We start from the raw sequence: 22,914 nt of genomic DNA, 5'->3' as shown, positions 1-22,914 counted from the left end.
GTGCTTGTAACGTGGGAGGAGCGCGTCGCGACGCCGGCACGGAGGGTGCGGCGGGGAAGGGGGATGTCAAATGAAGACCGAGGAGCGACCTGGAAAAGACCGGGGGGGGGGGCGTTGTGGCATTGATGTAAAAATGCCGCTATCGAAGGGAATTTAACCCCCGGCAGCCTTCTGCTCCCCCTCTCTCCCTCTCTCTCCCTCTCCTCCTCTCCTCCTCTGGCTCAATCCCGAACTCACGCGCTTCCGAAGGGCCGCCCCGCCCCGCCCCGCCTCCGACCTTCGCCTTCTTTATATGCATAAAAATTACGAGGAGGAGACGGTTTAAGCTTCTGGGGCTTAAAAAGTATGATGGGGAAGATGAAGAAACGGGGTGTCGGGGGCGGCCCCTGGGCAGCCCCCCTCCTCCACCCCCCACCCCCGCCGTTCGGCGTGCGGCTCGGCCGCGGCTCTCATACCAAAAGGTTCATCGAGAAAATTTGTGGAGGGTGCGGCGGCAAGTGCAGTAGATATAGTCTTGGGCCGAAGAAGAAAAAGAGATTTTATTTTTTTTCTTTGGCAGGAAGATAATTCAGAGCCGTCTCGCCGGCGTTGTCCAATGTCCCGAAGGTGGTTTCCGGAACTCCGAGAGGCAGCCTTCTTATTTCTTTCTCCCTTTCTCACCGTCGCGAGGCTGCCATGGCAGGCGTGGGGCACGGCGTGGCGCGTCGGCGGACAGTTCCGCCTCGCTGGGAGTTGATCCGAGCACGTCTAATGAAAAATTACAGAGACGCAGGTAAAGGCGGCCGGGGCCGCGAAAGACCCCTCGAAGGCCGGGCAGGGAATCCGGGGCTAAGGGCAAAGTAAGATGAACGGGTTGATTTTCTCGCATGTTTTTTCTCCGCTTTTGCAAGAGAGAAACGAAGAGAGGTGAAGAGCGCCACGAAACTCTCAAAAACATATCATGGATGAGAAAGCTGATTATTGCGAATTGTTTGCGTACTGTCTTTTCATTCTTATCAGTCTTGATGCGCACCGGGTGCGTCACGGCCACACCCTGCAGGCCCGTTCCAGCGAATCAGTTTGTTTTCGCAAACACGGTTCGGACCGCCGTCTCCGCGGCGCGGGGTTCGAATGGAAAGTGAGGCTGCCCCGAGCACGGCCGAGCACGGCACATACAAGGACCTCGCCGGCCCTCGGTCCTCGCCGAGAGGTCCGCGGCCGTGGCCAGAGATGAGATAATCTGGACCCCCTTCCCCTGCCCGGCCAAAGTGGCGTGTCGCGGTGGAGGTCCAGGAAGGCCGCGAGCCGCGCAGCGCGCAGCCCGTAGTGGTCGCCGCGTCGCCGCGTCGCCGCGCACGACATCCTGGCCCTGCTGCTGGACGACGAGTAGCTCCCTGTCCGCGACCCCCATGCTGTGGCGCTGCCGCAGCGACCGCCACGCCGCCACGCCGCGCGTCCGCGCTGCCCCAAGGGCTGCCCCGAGGGCTGGCCGGACTCTAGCCGTCGCCGTCGACCCGCACTCCCGGCACCCCTCGTGGGATTACATAATGTCCGCGTGGGTGAGTACACCGGTATCCGGCGAACCCGTCGACTGGTTCACTAGAGCACGTTTTAGCAGGCTGTGCCCTGCCGCCGCACTGCCTCCGCCGAGGCTGCCAAGGCCACGACGCCGAGCCTCGCGGCCTAGACACCCCCGCCTAATCCGCCGCAAGGCCCACTGTGTGCCGCGCACGTTGATGCAACCCAATGCACGCCAGCCCGCCGGCAAGCCGCGGCAAGCTGAGGCTCAGACACGCCGCGGGGTGCCGCGGCTTCCTGGCTCCGCTCGCACCTAACCTCGGACAGTGACAATGACTTTGGCCCGCTGGCTTGCTGCCGCTGGTCCAGAGACCAGAGACCGAGACCGTGGTATGTTTTCGGAAGGCTTTCCAGAAAACCAACGACAGCCTGCGGCAGCCAGTGCAGGCCGGAATAAGGGATACCGAAACGGGAAGGGGAGGGGGAGGGGCGCCTGCTTGTGTGCCAAAGATTGTTTCTTATTTGACGTCGACTGGCGCGCCACGCCGAGTGGATCCTAGCCGGGCTTGATAAGGACTCGCAGCAGCAGCGACTCCTGGCGGCGCGTTCGGCAACCACCGCGACAACTTCCCGAAAAGTCGCGTCTCAAAATATATCTGGAAATTGAATTTATTTTTGAACCGTGCCGCGCTCCGCACTGCTGCCCGGCCGGCCGGAGACAACACGCGGTCACTGCGCGCTCGCGAACCCTAAGGTGGGTAGCCAGCGAGTTCCTGGCGGGGGCTCTGGGCGCGGGGAGGTGCGCGAGGCGAGAGGCAGGTGCCTTACGACTCGGCGTGAGGTTGAGCTAGCTCTCCTCAAAAACTGCTGCCTTCTGTCGGTCTTGATAATGGACCCAACGGCGTTGAAGGATTTGCACACGGGCTTAGGACGACGGCGGCAGTGCTCGCTGCCATGTGTGTGAGTAGTGTGTCAGTGTGTCGGTGTGTTCTTCACCTCATAAAGAGTGGCGGGTCAGATAAAGCGTCTTCCCCTCTCCCTCCCGTTTCCAATGCTGCAGTCCACTTCGTCGCCCTGCCTCTCTCTCGCTGTCCTGCGGGACGTCCCCATGAGTGCGAGAGAGATCGACGGTCTGCTGCAACGCGTGGACGCGCGTCCAGAAGGCAGTCATTCTCCCTCACCGCGGCCGGCGCGGCCCGTCGGACGGACGGCGTGCGCTACTAGCGCTACTAGTGCGCGCGCCCCGTTGCCCCGTTCGCGTGGCCCCCGCTCCCCCCCTCCCCACCCCCCTCCCGCAATTGGCCCGGGGATTAGCTGCACAATGGAGCCGCACTTTACGGCCGCGCGGCCAGAAGAAGAAGCTCGTCTTGCTGGTGGCGGCTCTGACCGTGGCCGTGCCGTGGCACTGGAAAAGCCGGCGCTCCCTTTTGTTCCAGTTCATTGTTTTTTATTCTGCCCGACGCGAGGCGCGAGGCGCAACCCCTTGTCGAGCTGGACGCCCTCCGGCCTCCACTCTGCACGTGGACGTCGACGAGGACGGCGTCGCAAAATCGCCATTTTTATTTCTGTTACGTCGGCGTCGAGGCCGTGGTGGCCGTCGCACTCGTGTCCCCCGCGTCGCGGCGGCTCGGCTCGGCTCGGCTCGGCACGGCCCGGCGCGTCGAACGCGTTACGAAATCGCCGCAGTCACTATTTAAACACAGATTACGCGTGCACGCCTACCGTCCCGCCCTTGTTCCTTGTCGCCGCCGCGAACAGTGTAGGCTGCCATGCACTCGAAAGGATTGGTAACGTGGTAAGAATTTTTTTTTGCCGGAACAAAATGCGTGCCGGAGGGTGGTGTTGAACCCGAGTCCCTGATAGCCGCAGCTCCACCACGCGACGGCTACAGACTTCCATGTAATGAGATTACGCTCACCAGGCAGAAGCTACTTTTATTTTCGGCAAACAAATACTTGCTCGTTATCTGTCGAGACTTGAAGCCCATTCCCATGTGCATAGCCACTCCCTCTTCCCCCGGCCGCCCCCGGTTCACCCCGTTGTGGGCCCGGGGTGCGTGTGTGACGTGCGGTGGCGTTCCGTCATCGTTCCGTCATCGTTCCGTCATCGGGCCCGATGCTGATTGGTGGCGATGTTCTGTCTGCCAGGCGAGAGGGATGGGGCGCAAATAGAAGAAAGCATGCTGGGTGTTATCTGGGTCCGCACCGCTCCGCACGCCCTGCTGTGCCGCGCTGTGCCGCGCCGTGCCCGCCGCGCTGGGCGCCTCGCCTGGGGCCTGGGCCCGCGCCGTGCTCGCTGTGCTCGGCGGACAGCCTCGCCAAACAGCGACCCACGCCGACGGTCCCAGCACGGACACCCGCGCGCCGGCGACTTCGACTGCAGCCCTCCAGGACGACGGCCAGGACGACGCGACCTGGTGCAGCGCGCCCGAGTGCCTGAGTGCGCTATGACGGGCTAAGCCCCTCACCGCCATCATGCCCGCCACCAACGTGCCCGCCCACGAGAAGGACAGTAAAGTGTTGTCGCCGCTGCTGGTGCCGCCGCCAGTGACCGAGGATGGCGTCGCCAAGGGGGGCAAGAGCCCCCAGTCCCCCAAGACCCCCGTCGACCTGGAGGACCTGTACCGCGACCTGCCCCTCACGGAGGACACCACCTGCGGCATCTCCTTCATACGCGGACCCTGGCTGCAGAGGTGAGTGAGGCACGCCGCGTACTTTGTGGTCTTCACGGTCTGGAGGCGGAGCGCCTGGTGGGCAGGCAGTGCCACCACTGTACGAGTCTTTCCCTTCCCTTCACTCCATGAGCCTTGCGCAGGTTTGCCACCAAGAACGTCTACGTCTTGATCTACGGCCTGCTGGGCTGCATCTTCTCCGCCAGCTACGCCTACTCAAACGGCATCATCACCACCCTAGAAAAGAGGTTCAAGATACCCAGCAAGACCATCGGTAAGTGTCCGGCGGATGGCAAGCGGTTTCAAATTTAAAATAAACGAATGTTTTTATGAGTCAATCAACAGGCTTCGTCTCGTCTCGACCGGTGCGGCCGCGGCAGGGCGCAGACAGGGCAGGCAGGGTCCAAAGTGGCAGTGGAGATAGTGCTGCCCGCTTTCTCTGGTCAGCTTATCGGTCAGGTGGACTGGACACATCACCGCCATGTCCCCGCGCATTCACCCACTACCGTACCGCCGCACCGTCGCCGGCCTGCCCGAGCCCCGAGCCCTGAGCCCTGCGCGACCTCGATGGCTCAACGAGCTCTCGCGCTAGATAATTTCTCATAGTAACAGTGGCGGCCTCCAGGCGGCTAGAAGGAATGCCCGGTCGATGCTGTGCGAAATGGCGCTTTGAACGGGTGCCGCTGCAGACGGCCCGTCGCGTATCTACTCTTGCTCGCCCGCCGCTCGAAAGCCGCCCAGGGCAGCAGAGGTTTCGTCGCTCTGTCTCTCTCGCACTCGCGGGCGTCGCGGCGTGCGAGGGAGACGGAGCGACCACACTCTGTGCGGAATCGCTCGGCAGGGTCCTAGCTGACCGATTACACCAACAAGACGCGCTAGAGGGCCGCGCCGTCTCACCACGACGTGGACGCGGTCGCGCACGCGGACTCGACGTGGTGCGTCACGCCTTAATCGGTCACTTCGGGGACGTCCTCGACCACGGCGTCGTCCGCGGGCCGCGGGGCCCCCGGCCGGTCGTCTTCGGCCGGGGCGCCGTTGGCAACCCTAGCGGACCCTAGCGGAGCCACGCCATGATTGCTAGAGTTGCCCCTCGTCTGCCGCACAGGAATCATCACGGTGGGCAATGACTTCACGCAGCTGTTCGTGTCGGTGTTCCTCAGCTACTACGCGGGCAAGGGGCACCGGCCGCGCTGGATCGCCTTCGGCATCTACACCGTGGTGCTGTACTGCCTGCTCACCGCGCTGCCGCACCTCATGTACGGGCCGGGCGAGGACTCGCTCGCCCTCACCGTGGAGCACGGCGCCGTGTACGACCGCAACGCGTCGCACGAGGAGAGAGGCAAGACATAGCGGCCTGAAGGGCCACCCAGTTCTTCATGCACTTGCATTAACTTCTATTTAAATTGCTATCTTTCCCCGCCTTGCAGACAAGATGGAGCGCAAGGCGATGTGCGCGCTGGACGGCACCCCGGGCATCAAGTGCGACTCCGAGGAGGGCAACATGGCGCCCATCGTCATCCTGTTCCTGGCGCAGCTCGTGTCCGGCATCGGCGGCTCGCTGTACTACACCATCGGCGTGTCCTACATGGACGACAACATCAAGAAGGACAAGACCCCCGCGCTCATCAGTAGGTGCACTGGTGCGGTGGGTCGGCCGCCCCATCCGCGGCCCCATCGCACCGCGCGAGAGCTGACGCCACCTTCCAATCCACAGGCTTCTCGTACTTCCTGCGGATGCTGGGCCCATGCATCGGCTACGCGCTGGCGTCCTTCTGCCTCAAGCTGTACATCTCGCCCACGCTGAGCCCCACGATCGACAACAAGGACCCCCGCTGGCTGGGCGCCTGGTGGCTGGGCTGGATCATCCTGGCCGTGCTGCTGTTCCTGTTCGCCTCGGTGCTGGGCCTGTTCCCGCGCACGCTGCCCCGCGCCGCCGCGCGCCGCCTGCACGCGCAGCAGGACAAGGACGCCAAGGGCGAGGACGGCGAAGAGCAGCCCGCCGCCTCCATCAAAGGCAAGTAGGCGGAGCGGCAGTGCGCCGCTGTCTCTCTCGCACTTGTGGGCGCCTTGTAGAGAGAGACAGAACGACGAAACGCCGCGACCGCGCAAGTCCTGGCCAGCGTGACCTCTGGCCCGCGCCCCGCTCTGACTCTGTGCCTCCACTGTCGCGCGCAGACATGCTGACCACGTTCAAGCGGCTGCTGCAGAACCCCACGCTCATGTGCAACAACGCGGCCTCCGTCTTCTACTTCTTCGGCTACATGCCCTACTGGATCTACATGCCCAAGTACATCGAGACGCAGTACCGCCAGTCCGCGTCCAGCTCTAGCCTCGTCACTGGTGAGTCGTTGTCCCCGCCTGGCTTGGCGCCGTGCACGAATAAGGACTCAACTCGCCCCCTCCGCAGGCACGGTGGGCATCGTGTTCTCCGGCATCGGCATCCTGCTGTCCGGCATCGTCATCACCAAGTTCCGGCCCAACGCGCGCCACATGGCGCTGTGGAACACGCTCGTGGGGCTCGTCTCGGCTGCCGGCATCATCTCCTACATCTTCCTGGGCTGCCCGGACAACGACAGCTACGGCGGCCTGCTCAAGCCGAGCGGAGAGTACGTCCTCTCGCCGCTCGCTAGCGTTCCCCTGCACGGCCAGTGCGCCACTGACACTGCCTCTGCTGCCCCGCAGGCTGGAGACGTCCTTCCAGTGCAACACGGACTGCCTCTGCGAGTACGTCAAGTACTCCCCGGTGTGCGCGTCCGACGGCTACACCACGTACATCTCGGCGTGCCACGCGGGCTGCCGCGACTACGACCTCGGGCCCAGCGGCGGCAAGGTTCGCGTTCGCAGCGCTTCTCTTATTCCGATTCCGAGTGCGAGCAGGCATGTTGGCGTACGAAAAAACGGCGCCGCGGTTTGCGGGAAAATTACTTTTTCCCCGCGGCGCTCCGGCGGCCACACTCCGTAGCAAGGTGCCTGGGGCGCACCCCGGGGGAGCGCGGCCGGCTTTAGATTAGCGCGTGGCTGCCCAAGTCCCCAGGTCGCGACTACAAGAACCTTTTTAGACTTTTCGCAAAACCCCTCCCAACTGATGCGGGAACGGGACCCTAACATGGGAAGAAAGGCCCAAAACCCCAGGGCCCCGTTGGCGGCGACGTTTCCGCCTTAGATCAGGATGCAGTGGCCCGCCCAAGTCAGCCCAAAAACTTTCTACATGTTCCTGCCGTTTTGAACTTTGCTCAATCCGCGGCCCACAAGGCGGCCAAACTTTCCTGGTGTTTTAAGAAAGGAAGGCTTGGGGGGACGTTACCGCCTTGATCGCCCGGGTGCCGTCAGCCCAAACGACGATTTCTACACATTTGATACTGTTTCGACAAACTTTGCTGCAATACCGGCCCAAACTAAGGCGGCTAATCGCACTCCGTAACAAAGTGTTCTAAAGGAAGGCCCAAAGACCCCCACCCGTTAAGGGAGAGCGATTAGCCGCCTTAGATCAGACACAGTGGCTGCCCAAAGTCAGCCCAAACGACGATTTCTACACATTTGATACTGTTTCGACAAACTTTGCTGCAATACCGCTCCCAAACTAAGGCGGCTAATCGCACTCCGTAACAAAGGTGTTCTAAAGGAAGGCCCAAAGACCAGTCACCCGTTGAGGGAGAGCGATTAGCCGCCTTAGATTAGACGCAGTGGCTGCCCAAAGTCAGCCCAAACGACGATTTCTACACATTTGACACCGCTTTTTTCAAAATTAACAATAGTTTCAAAATTACTAAAAATACCAATTTTACCGGGGCCTGCGTAACATACCGTATTTTACCGTAATTTACCATTCTTTACCGGTAATATTACTTGCTCTTACATCCCTAGTGCGAGCCGCACTTGGCGGCGATACCCCGCGCCGCGGCCGCGGAAACACTCCACGCGGCGCGGGGCCGCCGCCCTGGCGCGCTGGCGCCCTGGCGCACGGGGTAGCGCGGCGCGGCTTTCCTTCTCACCGCGCGCTCCGCGCTCCCGGTCCGCAGGTCGCGACGTACAAGAACTGCAGCTGCATCGCGCCGCTGATGCGCAACGGCACCCTGCTGGGGACGACGCCAGCCCCCACGGCCACGTTCGGCTCGGCGACGTACCCGGAGGGCGGCATCGCCACGCCGGGGGCCTGCCCCGTCGACTGCTCGCACACCTTCTACATGTTCCTGGCCGTCGTCTGTCTGCTCAAGTTCAGCGGCGCCACGGGCAGGGCCACCAACTTCCTGGTGTCCGTCAGGTAGGCTTGCCGGGCCGGACGCACCGCCTCTGACTCGCAGGGAGCGCGTTCATGACAATGCTGTCCGCAGGTGCGTCGAGGAGAAGGACAAGCCCGTGGCCATGGGGCTGGGCATCACCCTCATGAGCCTCTTCGCCTTCATGCCGTCCCCGATCTTCTTCGGCTACCTTATGGGTACGTGTGGGCAAGGCGAACGGGTCGCGCGGCGCGCGGGACGCGGGACGCCCGGCGGGTAGGCAGCCCATCGCACCGGCCGCACGCGTGCGCAACGGGACTGCATAACCGCCGGGCGCCCGGCCGGGCCGAGTCGAGTCCACCAAAGCGATACTAGAGCGGCGCGTTGTTGTTGCAGACGCCACGTGCCTGGTGTGGGGTAAGACGTGCACGGGGAACGGCAACTGCTGGCTGTACAACGGGGAGTCGCTGCGGTACCTACTTAACTTGACTTCGGCAGGTAAGGGCGCCTCCTTTTTACCGCCGTAAAAAAACTGCCTCACTTCCGGACGGCAGACTGAACCGCCTTCTTGCGGCGCCTGAACTGAACGCAGGGTTCGTGCTGGTCGGGACCATGTTCGACGCCGGGGTCTGGTACTTCGTCAAGAACGTGCAGATCTTCGACGACGACGTCAAGGCCGTGGTGACGGCCGTGCAGCCCGAGGAGCAGCTCTACGGCTCGCGGCTCAACCTGGACCACAACGAGAAGGAGGACGAGTGCGAGATGCAGAACAACATCCTGAACCACTTGAGCAACCAGCACAACGAAAAGACAAATCACACATCAGACGAGGGCACTAAACACTAAAGTTCATTAGTTTATTTTTTTTTTCATAGCTCTGATTCTATGTTAGTCAGATGTGTATTTTTATACTGTGATGATGTGTGTCGTATTTTTATTATTTGTACGGAATGCTGTGCGTGATACCAAATGTCATACTGTTCTTTATTTTTTTTGTGTGTCTGTATGTATATGAGTGAATGTATATACGTGTGCCTGTGTGTTACTTTAGCGGTCTAGAATAAAACGCTTCGTTCCTATTGAAATGTTGACATCCTCTCCCACCTCGATTTCTCGATAATTGCAGTGTGGCGCCGTTGCTTTGCGCGAACCGGCCCGGAAACTGCAAGTCAGCTGGCAGTAGCGCCTTCCAGTCAATGGCGGTATGAAAGATTGTCGAAACAGAAGGCAGGCTGGTTGAATGCAAGTCGTAACTCCTTACTCCCTGTCGAGGCTTATCGAAGTGGCGCCAAGCGCGCACCTGCAGCGTGCACTGGCGGCGTGGCGTGGCGTGGCGCGGCGAGGCGTGGCAGTGCGTGACCCGCACGCGGCACACTGCGCCCTCTAGCAGCGCTTTGGGGAATGCGGACCATCGCCGATGGTCGGTGGAAGGGGAGAGGGCGGAAAGGGCAAAAGGGAGGGGGAGGGGGAAATCGGCGTGGCGAAGCAGGGAGGACAACGCTCGCCCGCCGCCAAGAAGGTTCACGTCCGCGCCGACGCGCCCGTCCTTGACACTATGCACTGATTTGTAACCGAGACCGGCTTATCAAAACGCTGCTAGAGTGCGCGGCACACTGTAGGCGGGGCGGCGGGGCGGCGGGGCGCGGGGAAGGGTAAGGCTGAGGCGGGGCAGGGCGGGGCGACCCAGTGAAGCACGCGTAGTCCGTGTGCCGGGTCGAGCCGAGACGGGACGAGTCGGCAATCCGCCACCGCGACGGCTGTGGACGGCTGCGAGGTCTGCGAGGTCTGCGGCGCGCGGCGTGCCAGTTCAGTTCCTGGCCAGTTCGTCCAGCTGGCCAGCGAGGAGCAGAGAAGGCTCTCGCCGGACTTGTCGCTGCGGCCTCGGGTTGGGGCAGGCCAGGCAGGCCAGGCAGGGCCACCGAGCGCACCGAGCACCGCGGACAGGACAGGACAGATAGGAGGTACGCCCATTCATCCAATCGGTCATCCATTTTGGCTATCGGTGGGCGGTGGGCCGACGAGAGAGATTTGCTGCGTTCGGGTGGTTCGTCGCCGGGGTTGCGGACCAAACAACCTTCCATGCCCGTGTTACCGTGACCTTCCCGCTCATCTCGCGGCCACGTGCGAACCCGATTGCCATTCCAAAGACAGATCTACCTTCGAAAGGTTGGTGCGTTCCCTTTGTTTTGCACTCAACAATCCGGTGACACAGTGGAGCGGCGCGGCGCCCCCCGCCCGGTAGACGGTCCTCGCGTTACGCGTTGTTTGTGTTTGTGTCTTCGTTCCTGCGGGGCGTAACCGGTTCGTCTCGGAGCGGAGACCATTTGAATGTGTGGTGTGGGCCGCCCCGCCCGGCCCCGGCCCGGCCGGCCCGACGACGACGACGACGCGAAACCAGCAGCAACGCACACCGAGGCCCGCAACGCACCGACCGAGCGCCGTGGCCGCGCCGAAAGCAAGCCGAAAGGCCGGCTCGTTTAGTTCGGTAAAGTTCGGCCGTGCGTTCGGTCTCGTTCGGCTCGGCCCCTGCTCGGCCCGGGCGGCGCGTTGGCGGGCTCTGCCAGGCTCTGCGGACTGGGCCGGCGTAGCGGCGTAGCGGTACTGGCCTCGGCGCGCCTCGGCGAGGCCCTCGATGCAGTCGGCCACGACGCCGCACGCCGCTCTCGCTCGCGTCTGCGCCGCGCGCGTTCCAGAAGGCATCGGATCAAAACACTGGCATCCGGGCCGGCGGGCTGATTAGGGGATTATTAGCGGCCACAAACAGTGCGGCCACGGCCCACCACGGCCCGCGTCTCGTCGAGGTTCAAGTAAGTACTGATAACAGTATCAGGTTATCACTGGGCCGGGTCCTCCCCGCCACCCGGTCCGCACGCCGTACAATGGGAAACGACACGTAAGGCGTGCACATTTACTCTGTTCTTTCGGCGCGGGGTGCACATTGCATATGCGGCCCGCCGGTCCGGGCACAGCACTGCAAGCGCCTCGATTCATATTCATACCACTCTCGCGCTTCTCCGAGCTGCTGCCGCCGGCTTGACGTAGTCGTACAGTTTCAGAACACAGGTGGGTGCGGCGCGGCGCCTCGCTTCCAACCAAGACGTAACAGTAGTAGATTGATTCCGAGGTTTGTTCCGTCGCTGTGTCTTTCTCGCACTCGCGTCCCGTATAGGTGCGAGAGAGACAGCCGGCTGCGCCGTGTCAGGCCGTGTCCTGGATGGCCTGCTACCGCTGGAGGTGACTGTGAATGGGGTTCTGTCTGAATGTCTAACGAGGTGTTACTTTGTCGGCAGGATGGCGCTGGGGTGGGCCCTGGTCGGGGTGGCCTCGGCGGCGCTGGGGCTGTGGCAGGGCCAGGTGATGCCCCTGGTCGTGTCCGTCGTCATCCTGGGGGTGCGGCACTGGCGCCGCGTCCTGTCCATCGTCCGCACACTGCCTCGCGACGTCGAGTAAGCACTTTCGTCTTTGTTTACCCGCACGCTTGCACGTGGTGGTCGGTCCGGTCGGTCACTCCCCCCGCCCCACCTCCCCCTGCACGCACTCCGACGCAATCCCTCGCTCCTGCTCCTGGTCCTCACCCCCTTCTCGTGTCTGCTCTAGGGACCTGCGGTGAAGCGAGTCCAGCCAGCCTCGGCGGCGGCAGAGCGGCGGCCTGTCACGCGGTCACGTTGCCGTCACGTTGTGTTTCGGGTGGCCGATAAGCCTGCGGCGACGATAAAATTATAAGGCAGCTTTTGACAATAAAAACGAGTGGCGCAGCGCGCAGCGTGGTGTCGTCCATGTGGGGCGCCCTTTGACCCCCTCCTCCCCTCCCCTCCCCTCCCGCCCCTCCAGCCACGCAGCTAGCCCCGCGATGGCGGCAAGTTTGAACCGAGTTCCTCACTGACGGCGTCGTTTGCAGCTTCCTCATCAAGGGCGTCTCGGCGTACCTCTACATCAAGCGGATGCAGCGGAGGAACGCGTGCGTCGCCGACGTGTTCGACGAGCGCCTCCGCGCGCACCCGCAGAAGGTGCTGTTCAAGTTCAACGACCGCGACTGGACGTTCCAGCAGGTGAGGCGGGGTAGAGTGTGGGCGCGGGCCTGGACTCCGCTGTCGTTGACCACGGCGATGTGCTCCAGGTGGCGGACTACAGCAACCGCGTGGCCAACGCCTTCGCGCGCCTCGGCTACAAGAAGGGCGACGTGGTGGCGCTGCTGATGAGCAACTGCGCCGAGTACGTGGCCGTGTGGCTGGGCCTGTCCAAGCTGGGCGTCGTCGCGGCGCTCATCAACCACAACCAGCGCGGCAAGGCCCTGGTGCACAGCCTCACCATCGCCAAGAGCCGCGCCATCATCTTCGGCGCCGACCTCTACCAGGGTGAGTGCGCGCGACCAGACGCACGCTGCACACTGGGCCAGAAGACCGCGGTCAAAATCCCGGACGCGTTTTAGCTTCAGAGTCGCTGAGTGGGACTCAAACCGAAGGTGCGACCCCACCAATGGATTGCTCTCCCAACGAGGAATCGATTTGTGCGGTCACATGCTTGGTGCGAGTCCTGTTTAGCGACTCTGGAGCGCAAAACGCGCCTGGAAGTTTGGCCGCCTTCACCAATCGGTCCTCTGGCCCACTGTGCGCCGAAGAGAACCGGCCGGCCTGACCAACTTGTCCGTTTGCAGCGGTGCAGGACGTGAGGGGCGAGCTGGATGACTCCCTGGAGATGCTGCAGCTGCTGGCGACGGGTGAGTCGGCGGCCACCCCGCCCGCCGTCAAGGACTTGAACGCCTTGATCGACGACGCACCGACCTCCGAGCCCAAGGTGCCCCGGCCGGGCTACCGGGACATTCTCGTGTACATCTACACCTCCGGCACGACGGGGCTGCCCAAGGCCGCCAAGATCAACCACTCCAGGTAAAGGAAGCGGCTTAAAAGCGACGGGATTCGAACCCGGGCTAGTTAGTGCTAACTAACCGCTGTTGGCAGGTACATCGCGGCCGGCACGGGCATCCCCATGCTGCTGGGCACGTCGCGCGACGAGGTGGTGTACTGCCCGCTGCCGCTGTACCACTCGGCGGGCGGCATGTGCGCCGTGGGCTACGGCCTGTTCTACGGCATGACGGTCGTGATCCGGGCCAAGTTCTCTGCATCCGCCTTCATCCCCGACTGCATCAAGTACAAGTGCACGGTGCGTAGTCCAGTCCGCCAGCTGCCCGCCCCCCAGGGCGCGACGCGTGGTGCTAACGGTGTTTCGGCTTGCAGCTCGTGCAGTACATCGGTGAGATCTGTCGCTACGTGTTGGCCACCCCCGAGCAGGCCTCGGACAAGCAGCACCGCCTCCGCTACATGATCGGCAACGGCATGCGCACGGCCGTGTGGCGGCGCTTCGTGGACCGCTTCCAGGTGCCCAACGTCGTCGAGCTGTACGGCTCCACCGAGGGCAACGTCACGTTCTGTGAGTGCGGAGTGCGGCGCACCGAGGCAGTGGGCCAGACGACCGGTGGAGGGGCCAAAATTCTAGACACGTATCGAGCGCCATGAGTCGCTGAACAGGACTCGAACCAAGCGTGTGACCTCACGAATGGATTCCTCGTTCGGGGAGGAATCCGTCGGTGGGGTCACACGTTCGGTTTGGGTCCCATTTAGTGACTGGAGTTCAAAACACGTCTGGAATTTCGGCTGCCTCCGCCGGTCGTCTGGCCCACTGTGCGAGACTGCTACATTTCATTGTGGCGAATCTGAAGCTTGAATGAAGCCTTGTAACGTTTGGCAGTCAACTTCGACAACACGGTCGGCGCCGTGGGCTTCATGCCGCGCATCCTGCCGCTCAGCGTGCTGCCCATCGGCTTCGTGCGCGTGGACGAGACGGGCGACATCGTGCGCGGCGGCGACGGCCTGTGCCAGCGCTGCGACATCGGCGAGCCGGGCATGCTCGTGGGCTACATCTCGGACTCGGACCCGTCCAGGGAGTTCCACGGCTACGTGGACACGGCGTCCTCCGAGAAGAAGATCCTCCGCGACGTGTACGCCAAGGGCGACAAGTGGTTCATGACGGGTGCGTAATGGTTTGCTGCCCCGCCGCCACGCCGCGGCATCGGCACTGACCTGCTTTCTGTCCGCAGGCGACATCCTCGTGATGGACGAGCTGGGCTACATTTACTTCAGGGACAGGACCGGCGACACATTCAGGTAACAACTGATTTCACGGAAAAAATCTCTTCTTCTTCTCTGTTGCCGTTTGCAATGTCAAGCAACTGTTATTGACCGCTCAGGTGGAAAGGCGAGAACGTGTCGACGGCGGAGGTCGAGGCCGCCGTCATGGCCGCCGTGGGGCAGCGGGACATCGCCGTGTACGGCGTGGAGGTGAGGCGATGCAGTCCATCACAAAAACTGCAGTTGAATATAAAACGGTTTCGAGTATCCGAGTCAAGTCTGGCGTGCCGACACCACCTGATCCAACACACTGCCTCACAGGTGGCGGGCTCCGAGGGCCGCGCGGGCATGGCGGCGGTGGCGGTCAGCGACGGCGACCTGGACCTGGAGGCCCTGGCCAAGGTGCTGGACAGCCACCTGCCCTCGTACGCCAGGCCCCTGTTCCTGCGCACGCCGGCCAAGCTGGAGAAGACCAGCACGTACAAGATCGTCAAGGTTGCCATGCAGAAGCAGGTGATTTACTTTGAGTCCGGTTCTTGTGTGGCACAAACCAAGAAAAGAACCGTTCCACTCCACATGAAACTGGACACACCGTCCGTTTTACTTTACAAATATTTGTGCGTTGTGTATTAATTGAATTGGCCCTTCGTGCTTCAAGGGCTACGACCCGGCCGTCGTGAGCGACCCCCTCTTCCTCAGGCAGGGCGCCACCTTCGTGCCTCTCACCGCCCAGATGTACAAAGACGTTTGCTCCGGGAAGCTGCGACTGTGATATTCCTAAAAAAATAACAGGCTAGACGGACGCCCTGGGAGGAGCTCGGTAGCCACAGCGTTGGCGAGAGCGGCTTCTTCTGTTGAACTGTCACCGTCAACGGCCCAGGACTGTGCCCTGTTATCCCTGTCACTGTGATTTGTAAACGCGATGAACGAAAGCCATTGTGTGAGATCTTACTTTGTAGATATTTTTTGTATAAATTCGTGTGCATGGCATTTATGAATATAGACATTCAAACACTTTTTTAGACATTTTACAAAGCTTAGTGATGTTTTGTTTACCAATTCCCTTAAGTTACATGTCCAAACTCTAGTAAATGAGATGTGTGGTCGCCTAGGACGGGCTCTGTGCGCCTGCAGTCCGAGGGATAGGCAACTCATCGCACACCGCGGTGCCGGCCGCAGCCTGCATCCAGGCGATGATAGCGCTCGGGGCGGGGAAGACAGATAAAACGACAGATAGCAGTGGATGACGGTTTTAATTTTCATCAGTGGCTGCCGATGGCAATCAATCTCGTTGAGATGTTCAGGCAGCAATGGGGTTCCTGGGCAGCAGGTTCATCCTGAGCTCGCGCTTGGGCAGGGGCACGAAGGAGCGGGGGGCGAACTCGACCTCCTCGGGGGTGTCCTCGCTGGGCTCGATGCGGAAGCGAGACAGCAGCATGGCCACGGAGGTCTTGACCTGCACCAAGCCCAGGCGCTGGGCCACGCAGACGCGGGGGCCGTCGCCGAAGGGCAGGTACACCTGCGAGGGCCGGCTGGCCTTGGCCTCGTCGCTGAAGCGCTCGGGGTCGAACTTGTCGGGCTCGGGGTAGTACTGGGGGTCGTGGTGCAGCGCGCGCACGGGCACGATGATGCGGGTGCCCTTCTCCACGTGGATCTTGGTGCCGGGGATCTCGCGGGCCTTCATCACCTCGCGGTTCAGGAACGGCAGAGGAGGGTACTTGCGCAGGGTCTCTGTGGGCACAAGAGGAACAACGTCAGCACGCCTGCAGCAGACAGAGAGGAAACGAAAGGAAAGGAAGCGCCAACTTACCGCTCACGACCTTGTCCAGGTAGGTCATCTCGCTGACGGCGTCGAAGGTGAGCTCGCCGTTGTGGCGCTTGAGCACCTCCTGCACCTCCTCGACAATCTTGTCCTGGATCTCGGGGTGCTTGGTGAGCTCGAACATGGTGAGGGAGGTGGTGGCGGAGGTGGTGTCGAAGCCGGCGATGAAGAAGATGTAGACCTGGGCGATCATCTCGTTCATGGTGAGCTTGCCGCGGGGCTGGCCGTCCTCGGGCTCGGTCTCGTCGCCCTCCTTGGCGTCCTTGGAGATGAAGCCCTTGTTCTTGAGCTGCATCAGCATGTTGAGCATGTCGGCGCGCTCGATGCCGTTCTGCTCGCGGTAGGCCACGGTGTCGGTCACCAGCTTGGTGAAGAAGGACTCGATCTCGTTGACGGTGATGGAGAACTTGAACTTCTGGGCGGCCTCGCGCAGGAAGAACAGGACCATGAGGCGCACGCTGTTGAAGACGGTGGGCTCCACCACCTTGGTGCCGATGCGGCGGAACTCGGACTCGGGGGTCTTGAGGCTGTTGCTCTGGATGCCGAAGGCCACGGAGGAGATGACGTCGGTGGACACGCGGGCCTGCATCTCACGGATGTCGGCGTTGTAGCGGCCGCCGTTGGCGGCGATCTTCTCGTCCACGAAGTCCTGCAGCTGGCTGCAGCACTCCTTCATGGTCTCGAACATGTACTTGACCTTGCTGGGCGAGAAGGTGGGCGCGATCTTGGCGCGCAGCTCCTTCCAGCGCTGGCCCGACAGGTTGAACAGGTGGGCGGTCAGGGGGTCGCGCTCCGTCTCCACGTAGATGCCGCGGCCGTGGAAGTCCTGGAAGTCCTTGATGAGCACCTGCTTGATGATCTCGGGGTCGTGCAGGTGCAGCAGGGGCTGCATCATGACGAAGGTGCCCGCCACCGGCTCGTTGGGGTAGTCCTTGTACACCTTGTCGGCGATGTCGCCGATGCTGTTCTGGCCCATCAGGTTGGAGCCGAAGTTGCCCGTGAGCAAGGTTGGCGCGGGGCCCGGCACCTTGCGCTTGGTCCAGTACGAGAAGACCTTGGCCAGGTAGGCGTACAGGGCCACGCCCACGCCGGCCAGCAGGGCAGCGATCGTCCAGCCGATCATTCTGGAAACAAAATTCGCAAAAGTCAGCCATTTCGTCACACCTTCATCGAATACGCATTAGGGTATTGGGTTCTCTGAAGCCGGTAGCCTCTCGATCTGACTTGTATGCTTGTTATCGATAAAGATTCAGAGTGTTCGGTGATGGGCTCTTAATGTTGGAGCGATTGCTCTATCTCGCGACTTTGATTTTTGCACCGCGTGTAAACTGCTGTACAAATCGAAGGGAACACGTGATTCAATCCGATCGTTCGGTCATTCGATTTTGTCAAAAACCGATGTTTATGCAGCTTTTTACTTCTAACGAAGTACACAGGAGTCGTCAATTTAGAATACGCACAGCGTCATTTTTTAAAATGAATGTACCTAGATGTCAATTAGGTGCTAAAGTAATTGAGAGAGTTGAGGCGCGAATATAAGATGGAGTCAGCAGGTAAGAATTTGATTTCTTACTTGCCTAATTTTTTTTTACAAAGCCAGGGGAAAGATCCCGCATGACAGTTTAAATGCTGTAATTATAACTAGCATAATTCATGGATAACATACATAATTGACTTTTGAATTTAGAATGATCGTTCACGAGGCATTCTCAGGGTGCAGCCCCCGTCGCTTACCTGGAGCTTTTCTGTTGACTCAACGAGAAGAACTGCCGCGGTGGCGCACCGCTCGTGCTTTATGCAAGGGCCTGGCGGCGTCCTGTTATCTCGAGTGGCCGCGCTTGGGTCGCCACTCTCGGCAGCCGCGCCATGCCACGGCCCGCCACGGTTTCCCGACGAGGGTGAAAGAGCAGGTGTTGCAGGGCAGGTGTTCAGGGAAACAGAGATATTCAGTCAACGTCCGCGTTTCCGCCAAATAAGCCCTCTTTCAACGAGAGCGTTTGTTGGGCCGACAAACACCCAGACATTCCCACCTCCTCCTTGTTTGAGTTTGTGATTGTGGGCGTGGCGCGAGTGTCTGCCTGTGGGCGTGGTCGGGCGTGGGCGTGGTGTGGAGCGACCCGGCAGGGAATCCCCGCGCCGTACCCAGAACCGCGACCGCTCCGCACACCGCCTCAAAGGGCAAGTCGACGCACTTTCGAAACAAAAACCTTGTAAAATTAGGACGTATGACAACGATGACTCGCAATTTTTTTTTTCCACAAAATCGAAATTTTTGGCAAAATTAACAGTTGTTTTTGTTAGCTCGCCAAACAATGAGTTAAGCGAAAGGTTATCTCTTAAAACACTCCAGACCCAACAGTCTACTAGGTAAACAATAACATATGATGATTGGCACGTGCGTACACGGTTACAAGAGCATGAAGCATGGTGATACGGAGCGGGGTCCGCCACTCAGCGAATCATGTGTATGCCATGTCCGGGAACCATCCGGAATCGTCCGGGAATGTTTCGACATACTTTGCTGCAATACCGCTCCCAAACTAAGGCGGCGAATCGCACTCCGTAACAAAGGTGTTCTAAAGGAAGGCCCAAAGAGTGCCCACCCGTTGAGGGAGAACGATTGGCCGCCTTAGATTAGATGCAGTGGCTGTCTAAAGTCAGCCCAAATGATGATTTCTACACATTTGTTACAGTTTCGACAAACTTCGCTGCAATACCGCTCCCAAACTAAGGCGGCTAATCGCACTCCGTAACAAACCGGGTCTTACCCGGTTTCTCGCGGTCCGGTTTATAAGAGCTCTACACAAAACATAAATTGTTCAAAGATTTCATTAGCAATTTTCGCTGACGAAACGTGTACACCTTTCATCAGTGTAGAAAAAATCGACAGGCAATGACATGCACGGTACTAACTGGCGGGCAAATTGTCTGGTTGCATCAGCAATTGAGGTTTCTGATAACGTGGGCACTTTGGGGAAGCATGATTTTCAGGTGCGTATTTCTTCTGAATTTACCGTTGGTTGCGGTCCTGCGGGAATGTAAGTACAAGGATCGGAGAGGTCAACTCGCCACACTGGCTTCGATCAAGAAATCATTTGGAAGATAGCGAAACACGGGAAAATTGAGCGGGTGTCTAGTCTCCGTTAAGAGCAGGAGCGTCTTGATGACTCGTTCCACGCAGCACGCGGCACTACGAGTAGATCGCGAGAACAGATGCGACAAAAAGTGGAGATTGCCTGAGTGCATGATTGGCCACCGCAGGTGCCGGGGTCCAGGCGCACCCTCCGCCTCCGATAGCGCACACTCCAACATTTACGCGTCAGAATGACAAACCGATTGCCTGACTCAGCAAAAGTTTGGCGGTGTGTTTTTCGCGAAATGCGACGCGACAGATAGAAAGCCTGATAGAGAGAAGTGACAATTCACCGCTGCAGGATCTAGCCAATAAAAAGCCCGGGGGCCAATCACAGAGCATCAGTCCCCAGCGGCCAGATCAACAAGCAAGACTTCCCCGTCTTCAGCAACCACTGCAACTACAAACATGATCGGCTGGACGATCGCTGCCCTGCTGGCCGGCGTGGGCGTGGCCCTGTACGCCTACCTGGCCAAGGTCTTCTCGTACTGGACCAAGCGCAAGGTGCCGGGCCCCGCGCCAACCCTGCTCACGGGCAACTTCGGCTCCAACCTGATGGGCCAGAACAGCATCGGCGACATCGCCGACAAGGTGTACAAGGACTACCCCAACGAGCCGGTGGCGGGCACCTTCGTCATGATGCAGCCCCTGCTGCACCTGCACGACCCCGAGATCATCAAGCAGGTGCTCATCAAGGACTTCCAGGACTTCCACGGCCGCGGCATCTACGTGGAGACGGAGCGCGACCCCCTGACCGCCCACCTGTTCAACCTGTCGGGCCAGCGCTGGAAGGAGCTGCGCGCCAAGATCGCGCCCACCTTCTCGCCCAGCAAGGTCAAGTACATGTTCGAGACCATGAAGGAGTGCTGCAGCCAGCTGCAGGACTTCGTGGACGAGAAGATCGCCGCCAACGGCGGCCGCTACAACGCCGACATCCGTGAGATGCAGGCCCGCGTGTCCACCGACGTCATCTCCTCCGTGGCCTTCGGCATCCAGAGCAACAGCCTCAAGACCCCCGAGTCCGAGTTCCGCCGCATCGGCACCAAGGTGGTGGAGCCTACCGTCTTCAACAGCGTGCGCCTCATGGTCCTGTTCTTCCTGCGCGAGGCCGCCCAGAAGTTCAAGTTCTCCATCACCGTCAACGAGATCGAGTCCTTCTTCACCAAGCTGGTGACCGACACCGTGGCCTACCGCGAGCAGAACGGCATCGAGCGCGCCGACATGCTCAACATGCTGATGCAGCTCAAGAACAAGGGCTTCATCTCCAAGGACGCCAAGGAGGGCGACGAGACCGAGCCTGAGGACGGCCAGCCCCGCGGCAAGCTCACCATGAACGAGATGATCGCCCAGGTCTACATCTTCTTCATCGCCGGCTTCGACACCACCTCCGCCACCACCTCCCTCACCATGTTCGAGCTCACCAAGCACCCCGAGATCCAGGACAAGATCGTCGAGGAGGTGCAGGAGGTGCTCAAGCGCCACAACGGCGAGCTCACCTTCGACGCCGTCAGCGAGATGACCTACCTGGACAAGGTCGTGAGCGGTAAGTTGGCGCTTCCTTTCCTTTCGTTTCCTCTCTGTCTGCTGCAGGCGTGCTGACGTTGTTCCTCTTGTGCCCACAGAGACCCTGCGCAAGTACCCTCCTCTGCCGTTCCTGAACCGCGAGGTGATGAAGGCCCGCGAGATCCCCGGCACCAAGATCCACGTGGAGAAGGGCACCCGCATCATCGTGCCCGTGCGCGCGCTGCACCACGACCCCCAGTACTACCCCGAGCCCGACAAGTTCGACCCCGAGCGCTTCAGCGACGAGGCCAAGGCCAGCCGGCCCTCGCAGGTGTACCTGCCCTTCGGCGACGGCCCCCGCGTCTGCGTGGCCCAGCGCCTGGGCTTGGTGCAGGTCAAGACCTCCGTGGCCATGCTGCTGTCTCGCTTCCGCATCGAGCCCAGCGAGGACACCCCCGAGGAGGTCGAGTTCGCCCCCCGCTCCTTCGTGCCCCTGCCCAAGCGCGAGCTCAGGATGAACCTGCTGCCCAGGAACCCCATTGCTGCCTAGATGTCTCATGTCTCTTGTATAAAGTCGTATAAAGTACCTTCTAGTCACTGAAGAGACTAAGATGAGTTGGCTAGACAGATGTCTGGGTGGCTGCTGCGCTGGCGCGGCAGTGGAAAGACTGTTGTAAATATTTAATTTAATGATTCTTGTCGTATGTAAGTTTTATAATGATTAACTGTAGAGTAAAAAATAAAATAATGGATCCAATAACTTGCGAATCATCTATCTCTGAAAGGGCGCTGGGGAAGTTCCGTGTGAGGTCCTCAAATCACTGCGATAGATTGAGCAAGATCTACGCCACTCACTACGCAGAAAGGTTGCAAACACGCCACGAGGGCAGACCTGGTCTATGACAATGACAAGGCTTTCTTTGCTAGGCCTGGCGGCCCGGCTCAGACAAACACCAACAAGTGGCGCGCCTGCAGGGCACTTCGCAGCAGTACTTTCGTTGTTGTGTCTCTCTCGCACTCGTGGAAAGTTCCGTAGAGGTGCGAAAAAGCCAGAGCGAAAAAACGCTGTGCCGAGTAAATCTGGTGGTCCGCATGGGCCGCCCCGCACTCCACTTGGGCAGGACTCTGACCCGCCTCATCTGACTGATTTCGGACGCGCGGTGTTTCTCTCTCGCTCCAGCGACGTCCGCCCAAGCGTCCGGCTCTACAGGTGCGAGAGAGACAGATGCGTCATCCGGCAGGTTCGGCAGGTGCGGCCCACACCGCCAATGCGGCGCGAGAAGCTAATCGGTGCTGCCGGTGACGGTGCCGGTGCCGGTGACGCACACTTTGGCACATGGCACTCCAAGGGGCTCGCCAGAGCACGCCGCCGGTTATCTGCGGGTCTACGGGCGCCAACAATCTGGCCGATGTCGAGTGGAGTGTCACTTTCGCGGCGCCGCGGTGTGGCGCGGTGCGGCGCGACGTGGCGCGGTGTGGCGGACAAGCACAAGGACCCCGGCGTCGTGATGGTGGTCGCGGACGTCGCAGAGGAAGAGCCTCCGAAATGGCCTTCCACGCCGAAGCGCCGGACCGTGGCGCGGCTCGGTGTCCGCGGCGAGGCGAGGGCGGCAAGCCGATATCCTTCCGATGCGCGCGGCAGGCCACGTTACTCAGTGCGGGTACCGCCCGCCAAGGGACCGAAGGGACTCGGAGACCTAAATGCCAGCCGCGGAGCAGAGATCACCGCGGCCACTGGCACTGGCGGCCACGCCTTGCGCGGGTACTTGCCGGCAGCCTCGACGGCCAGCCTAACGCCTGCAGCGTAGGCCCGCCCGTCCGACCGGCGAGCCGACGGGCTGCCTACCCCCGGGCCGGCAGGCGCTACCGCCCGGCGAGGCAGTGCAAGCCCTCGTCAACGCCCACCACACTGCACTGCTCTGCACTGCTTTGCACTGCGATGACTT

General features: G+C 60.8%; 4 protein-coding genes across 6 annotated transcripts; 3 read left to right on the top strand and 1 right to left on the bottom strand.

The window, feature by feature from the left end:
* Positions 1-3,799: 3,799 nt before the first annotated feature.
* Positions 3,800-9,470, top strand: LOC117649662 (solute carrier organic anion transporter family member 74D). The gene is made up of 12 exons (XM_034392605.1): positions 3,800-4,189; positions 4,312-4,442; positions 5,274-5,507; positions 5,596-5,796; positions 5,883-6,182; positions 6,344-6,508; positions 6,576-6,774; positions 6,851-6,998; positions 8,188-8,429; positions 8,500-8,603; positions 8,782-8,883; positions 8,978-9,470. Exons 1-12 carry the CDS (start codon positions 3,972-3,974, stop codon positions 9,229-9,231), a joined length of 2,298 nt encoding a protein of 765 aa, XP_034248496.1. The 5' UTR covers positions 3,800-3,971; the 3' UTR covers positions 9,232-9,470.
* A 624-nt stretch (positions 9,471-10,094) lies between these two features.
* Positions 10,095-15,541, top strand: LOC117649809 (long-chain fatty acid transport protein 4-like). Of its 3 annotated transcripts, none has more exons than XM_034392888.1 (12): positions 10,095-10,346; positions 11,676-11,831; positions 12,284-12,434; positions 12,503-12,740; positions 13,040-13,271; positions 13,344-13,545; positions 13,620-13,812; positions 14,131-14,412; positions 14,480-14,546; positions 14,630-14,720; positions 14,832-15,023; positions 15,169-15,541. In XM_034392888.1, exons 2-12 carry the CDS (start codon positions 11,677-11,679, stop codon positions 15,280-15,282), a joined length of 1,917 nt encoding a protein of 638 aa, XP_034248779.1. In that variant the 5' UTR covers positions 10,095-10,346; position 11,676; the 3' UTR covers positions 15,283-15,541. The 3 variants fall into 3 exon arrangements, with proteins under 3 accessions (XP_034248779.1, XP_034248781.1, XP_034248780.1); XM_034392890.1 differs by lacking the exon at positions 10,095-10,346 and adding an exon at positions 11,030-11,192; XM_034392889.1 differs by lacking the exon at positions 10,095-10,346 and adding an exon at positions 11,294-11,448.
* A 203-nt stretch (positions 15,542-15,744) lies between these two features.
* Positions 15,745-18,223, bottom strand: LOC117649810 (cytochrome P450 6k1-like). Its single transcript, XM_034392891.1, has 3 exons — positions 18,067-18,223; positions 16,321-17,456; positions 15,745-16,241 (listed from the first exon to the last, which is right to left on the bottom strand). Exons 2-3 carry the CDS (start codon positions 17,453-17,455, stop codon positions 15,811-15,813), a joined length of 1,566 nt encoding a protein of 521 aa, XP_034248782.1. The 5' UTR covers position 17,456; positions 18,067-18,223; the 3' UTR covers positions 15,745-15,810.
* Positions 18,224-19,792: 1,569 nt separating this feature from the next.
* Positions 19,793-21,637, top strand: LOC117649812 (cytochrome P450 6k1-like). The gene is made up of 2 exons (XM_034392892.1): positions 19,793-21,008; positions 21,088-21,637. The coding sequence occupies exons 1-2, from the start codon at positions 19,874-19,876 to the stop codon at positions 21,516-21,518; spliced, it is 1,566 nt and encodes a 521-aa protein (XP_034248783.1). The 5' UTR covers positions 19,793-19,873; the 3' UTR covers positions 21,519-21,637.
* The last annotated feature ends 1,277 nt before the right edge of the window (positions 21,638-22,914 follow it).

Source organism: Thrips palmi, unplaced genomic scaffold (assembly GCF_012932325.1).
Source record: "Thrips palmi isolate BJ-2018 unplaced genomic scaffold, TpBJ-2018v1 HiC_scaffold_4, whole genome shotgun sequence".
Classification (NCBI taxonomy): Eukaryota; Metazoa; Arthropoda; class Insecta; order Thysanoptera; family Thripidae; genus Thrips; species Thrips palmi.
Note: the sequence above shows the minus strand (reverse complement) of the source record. Positions and strands in the feature narration are given on the sequence as shown.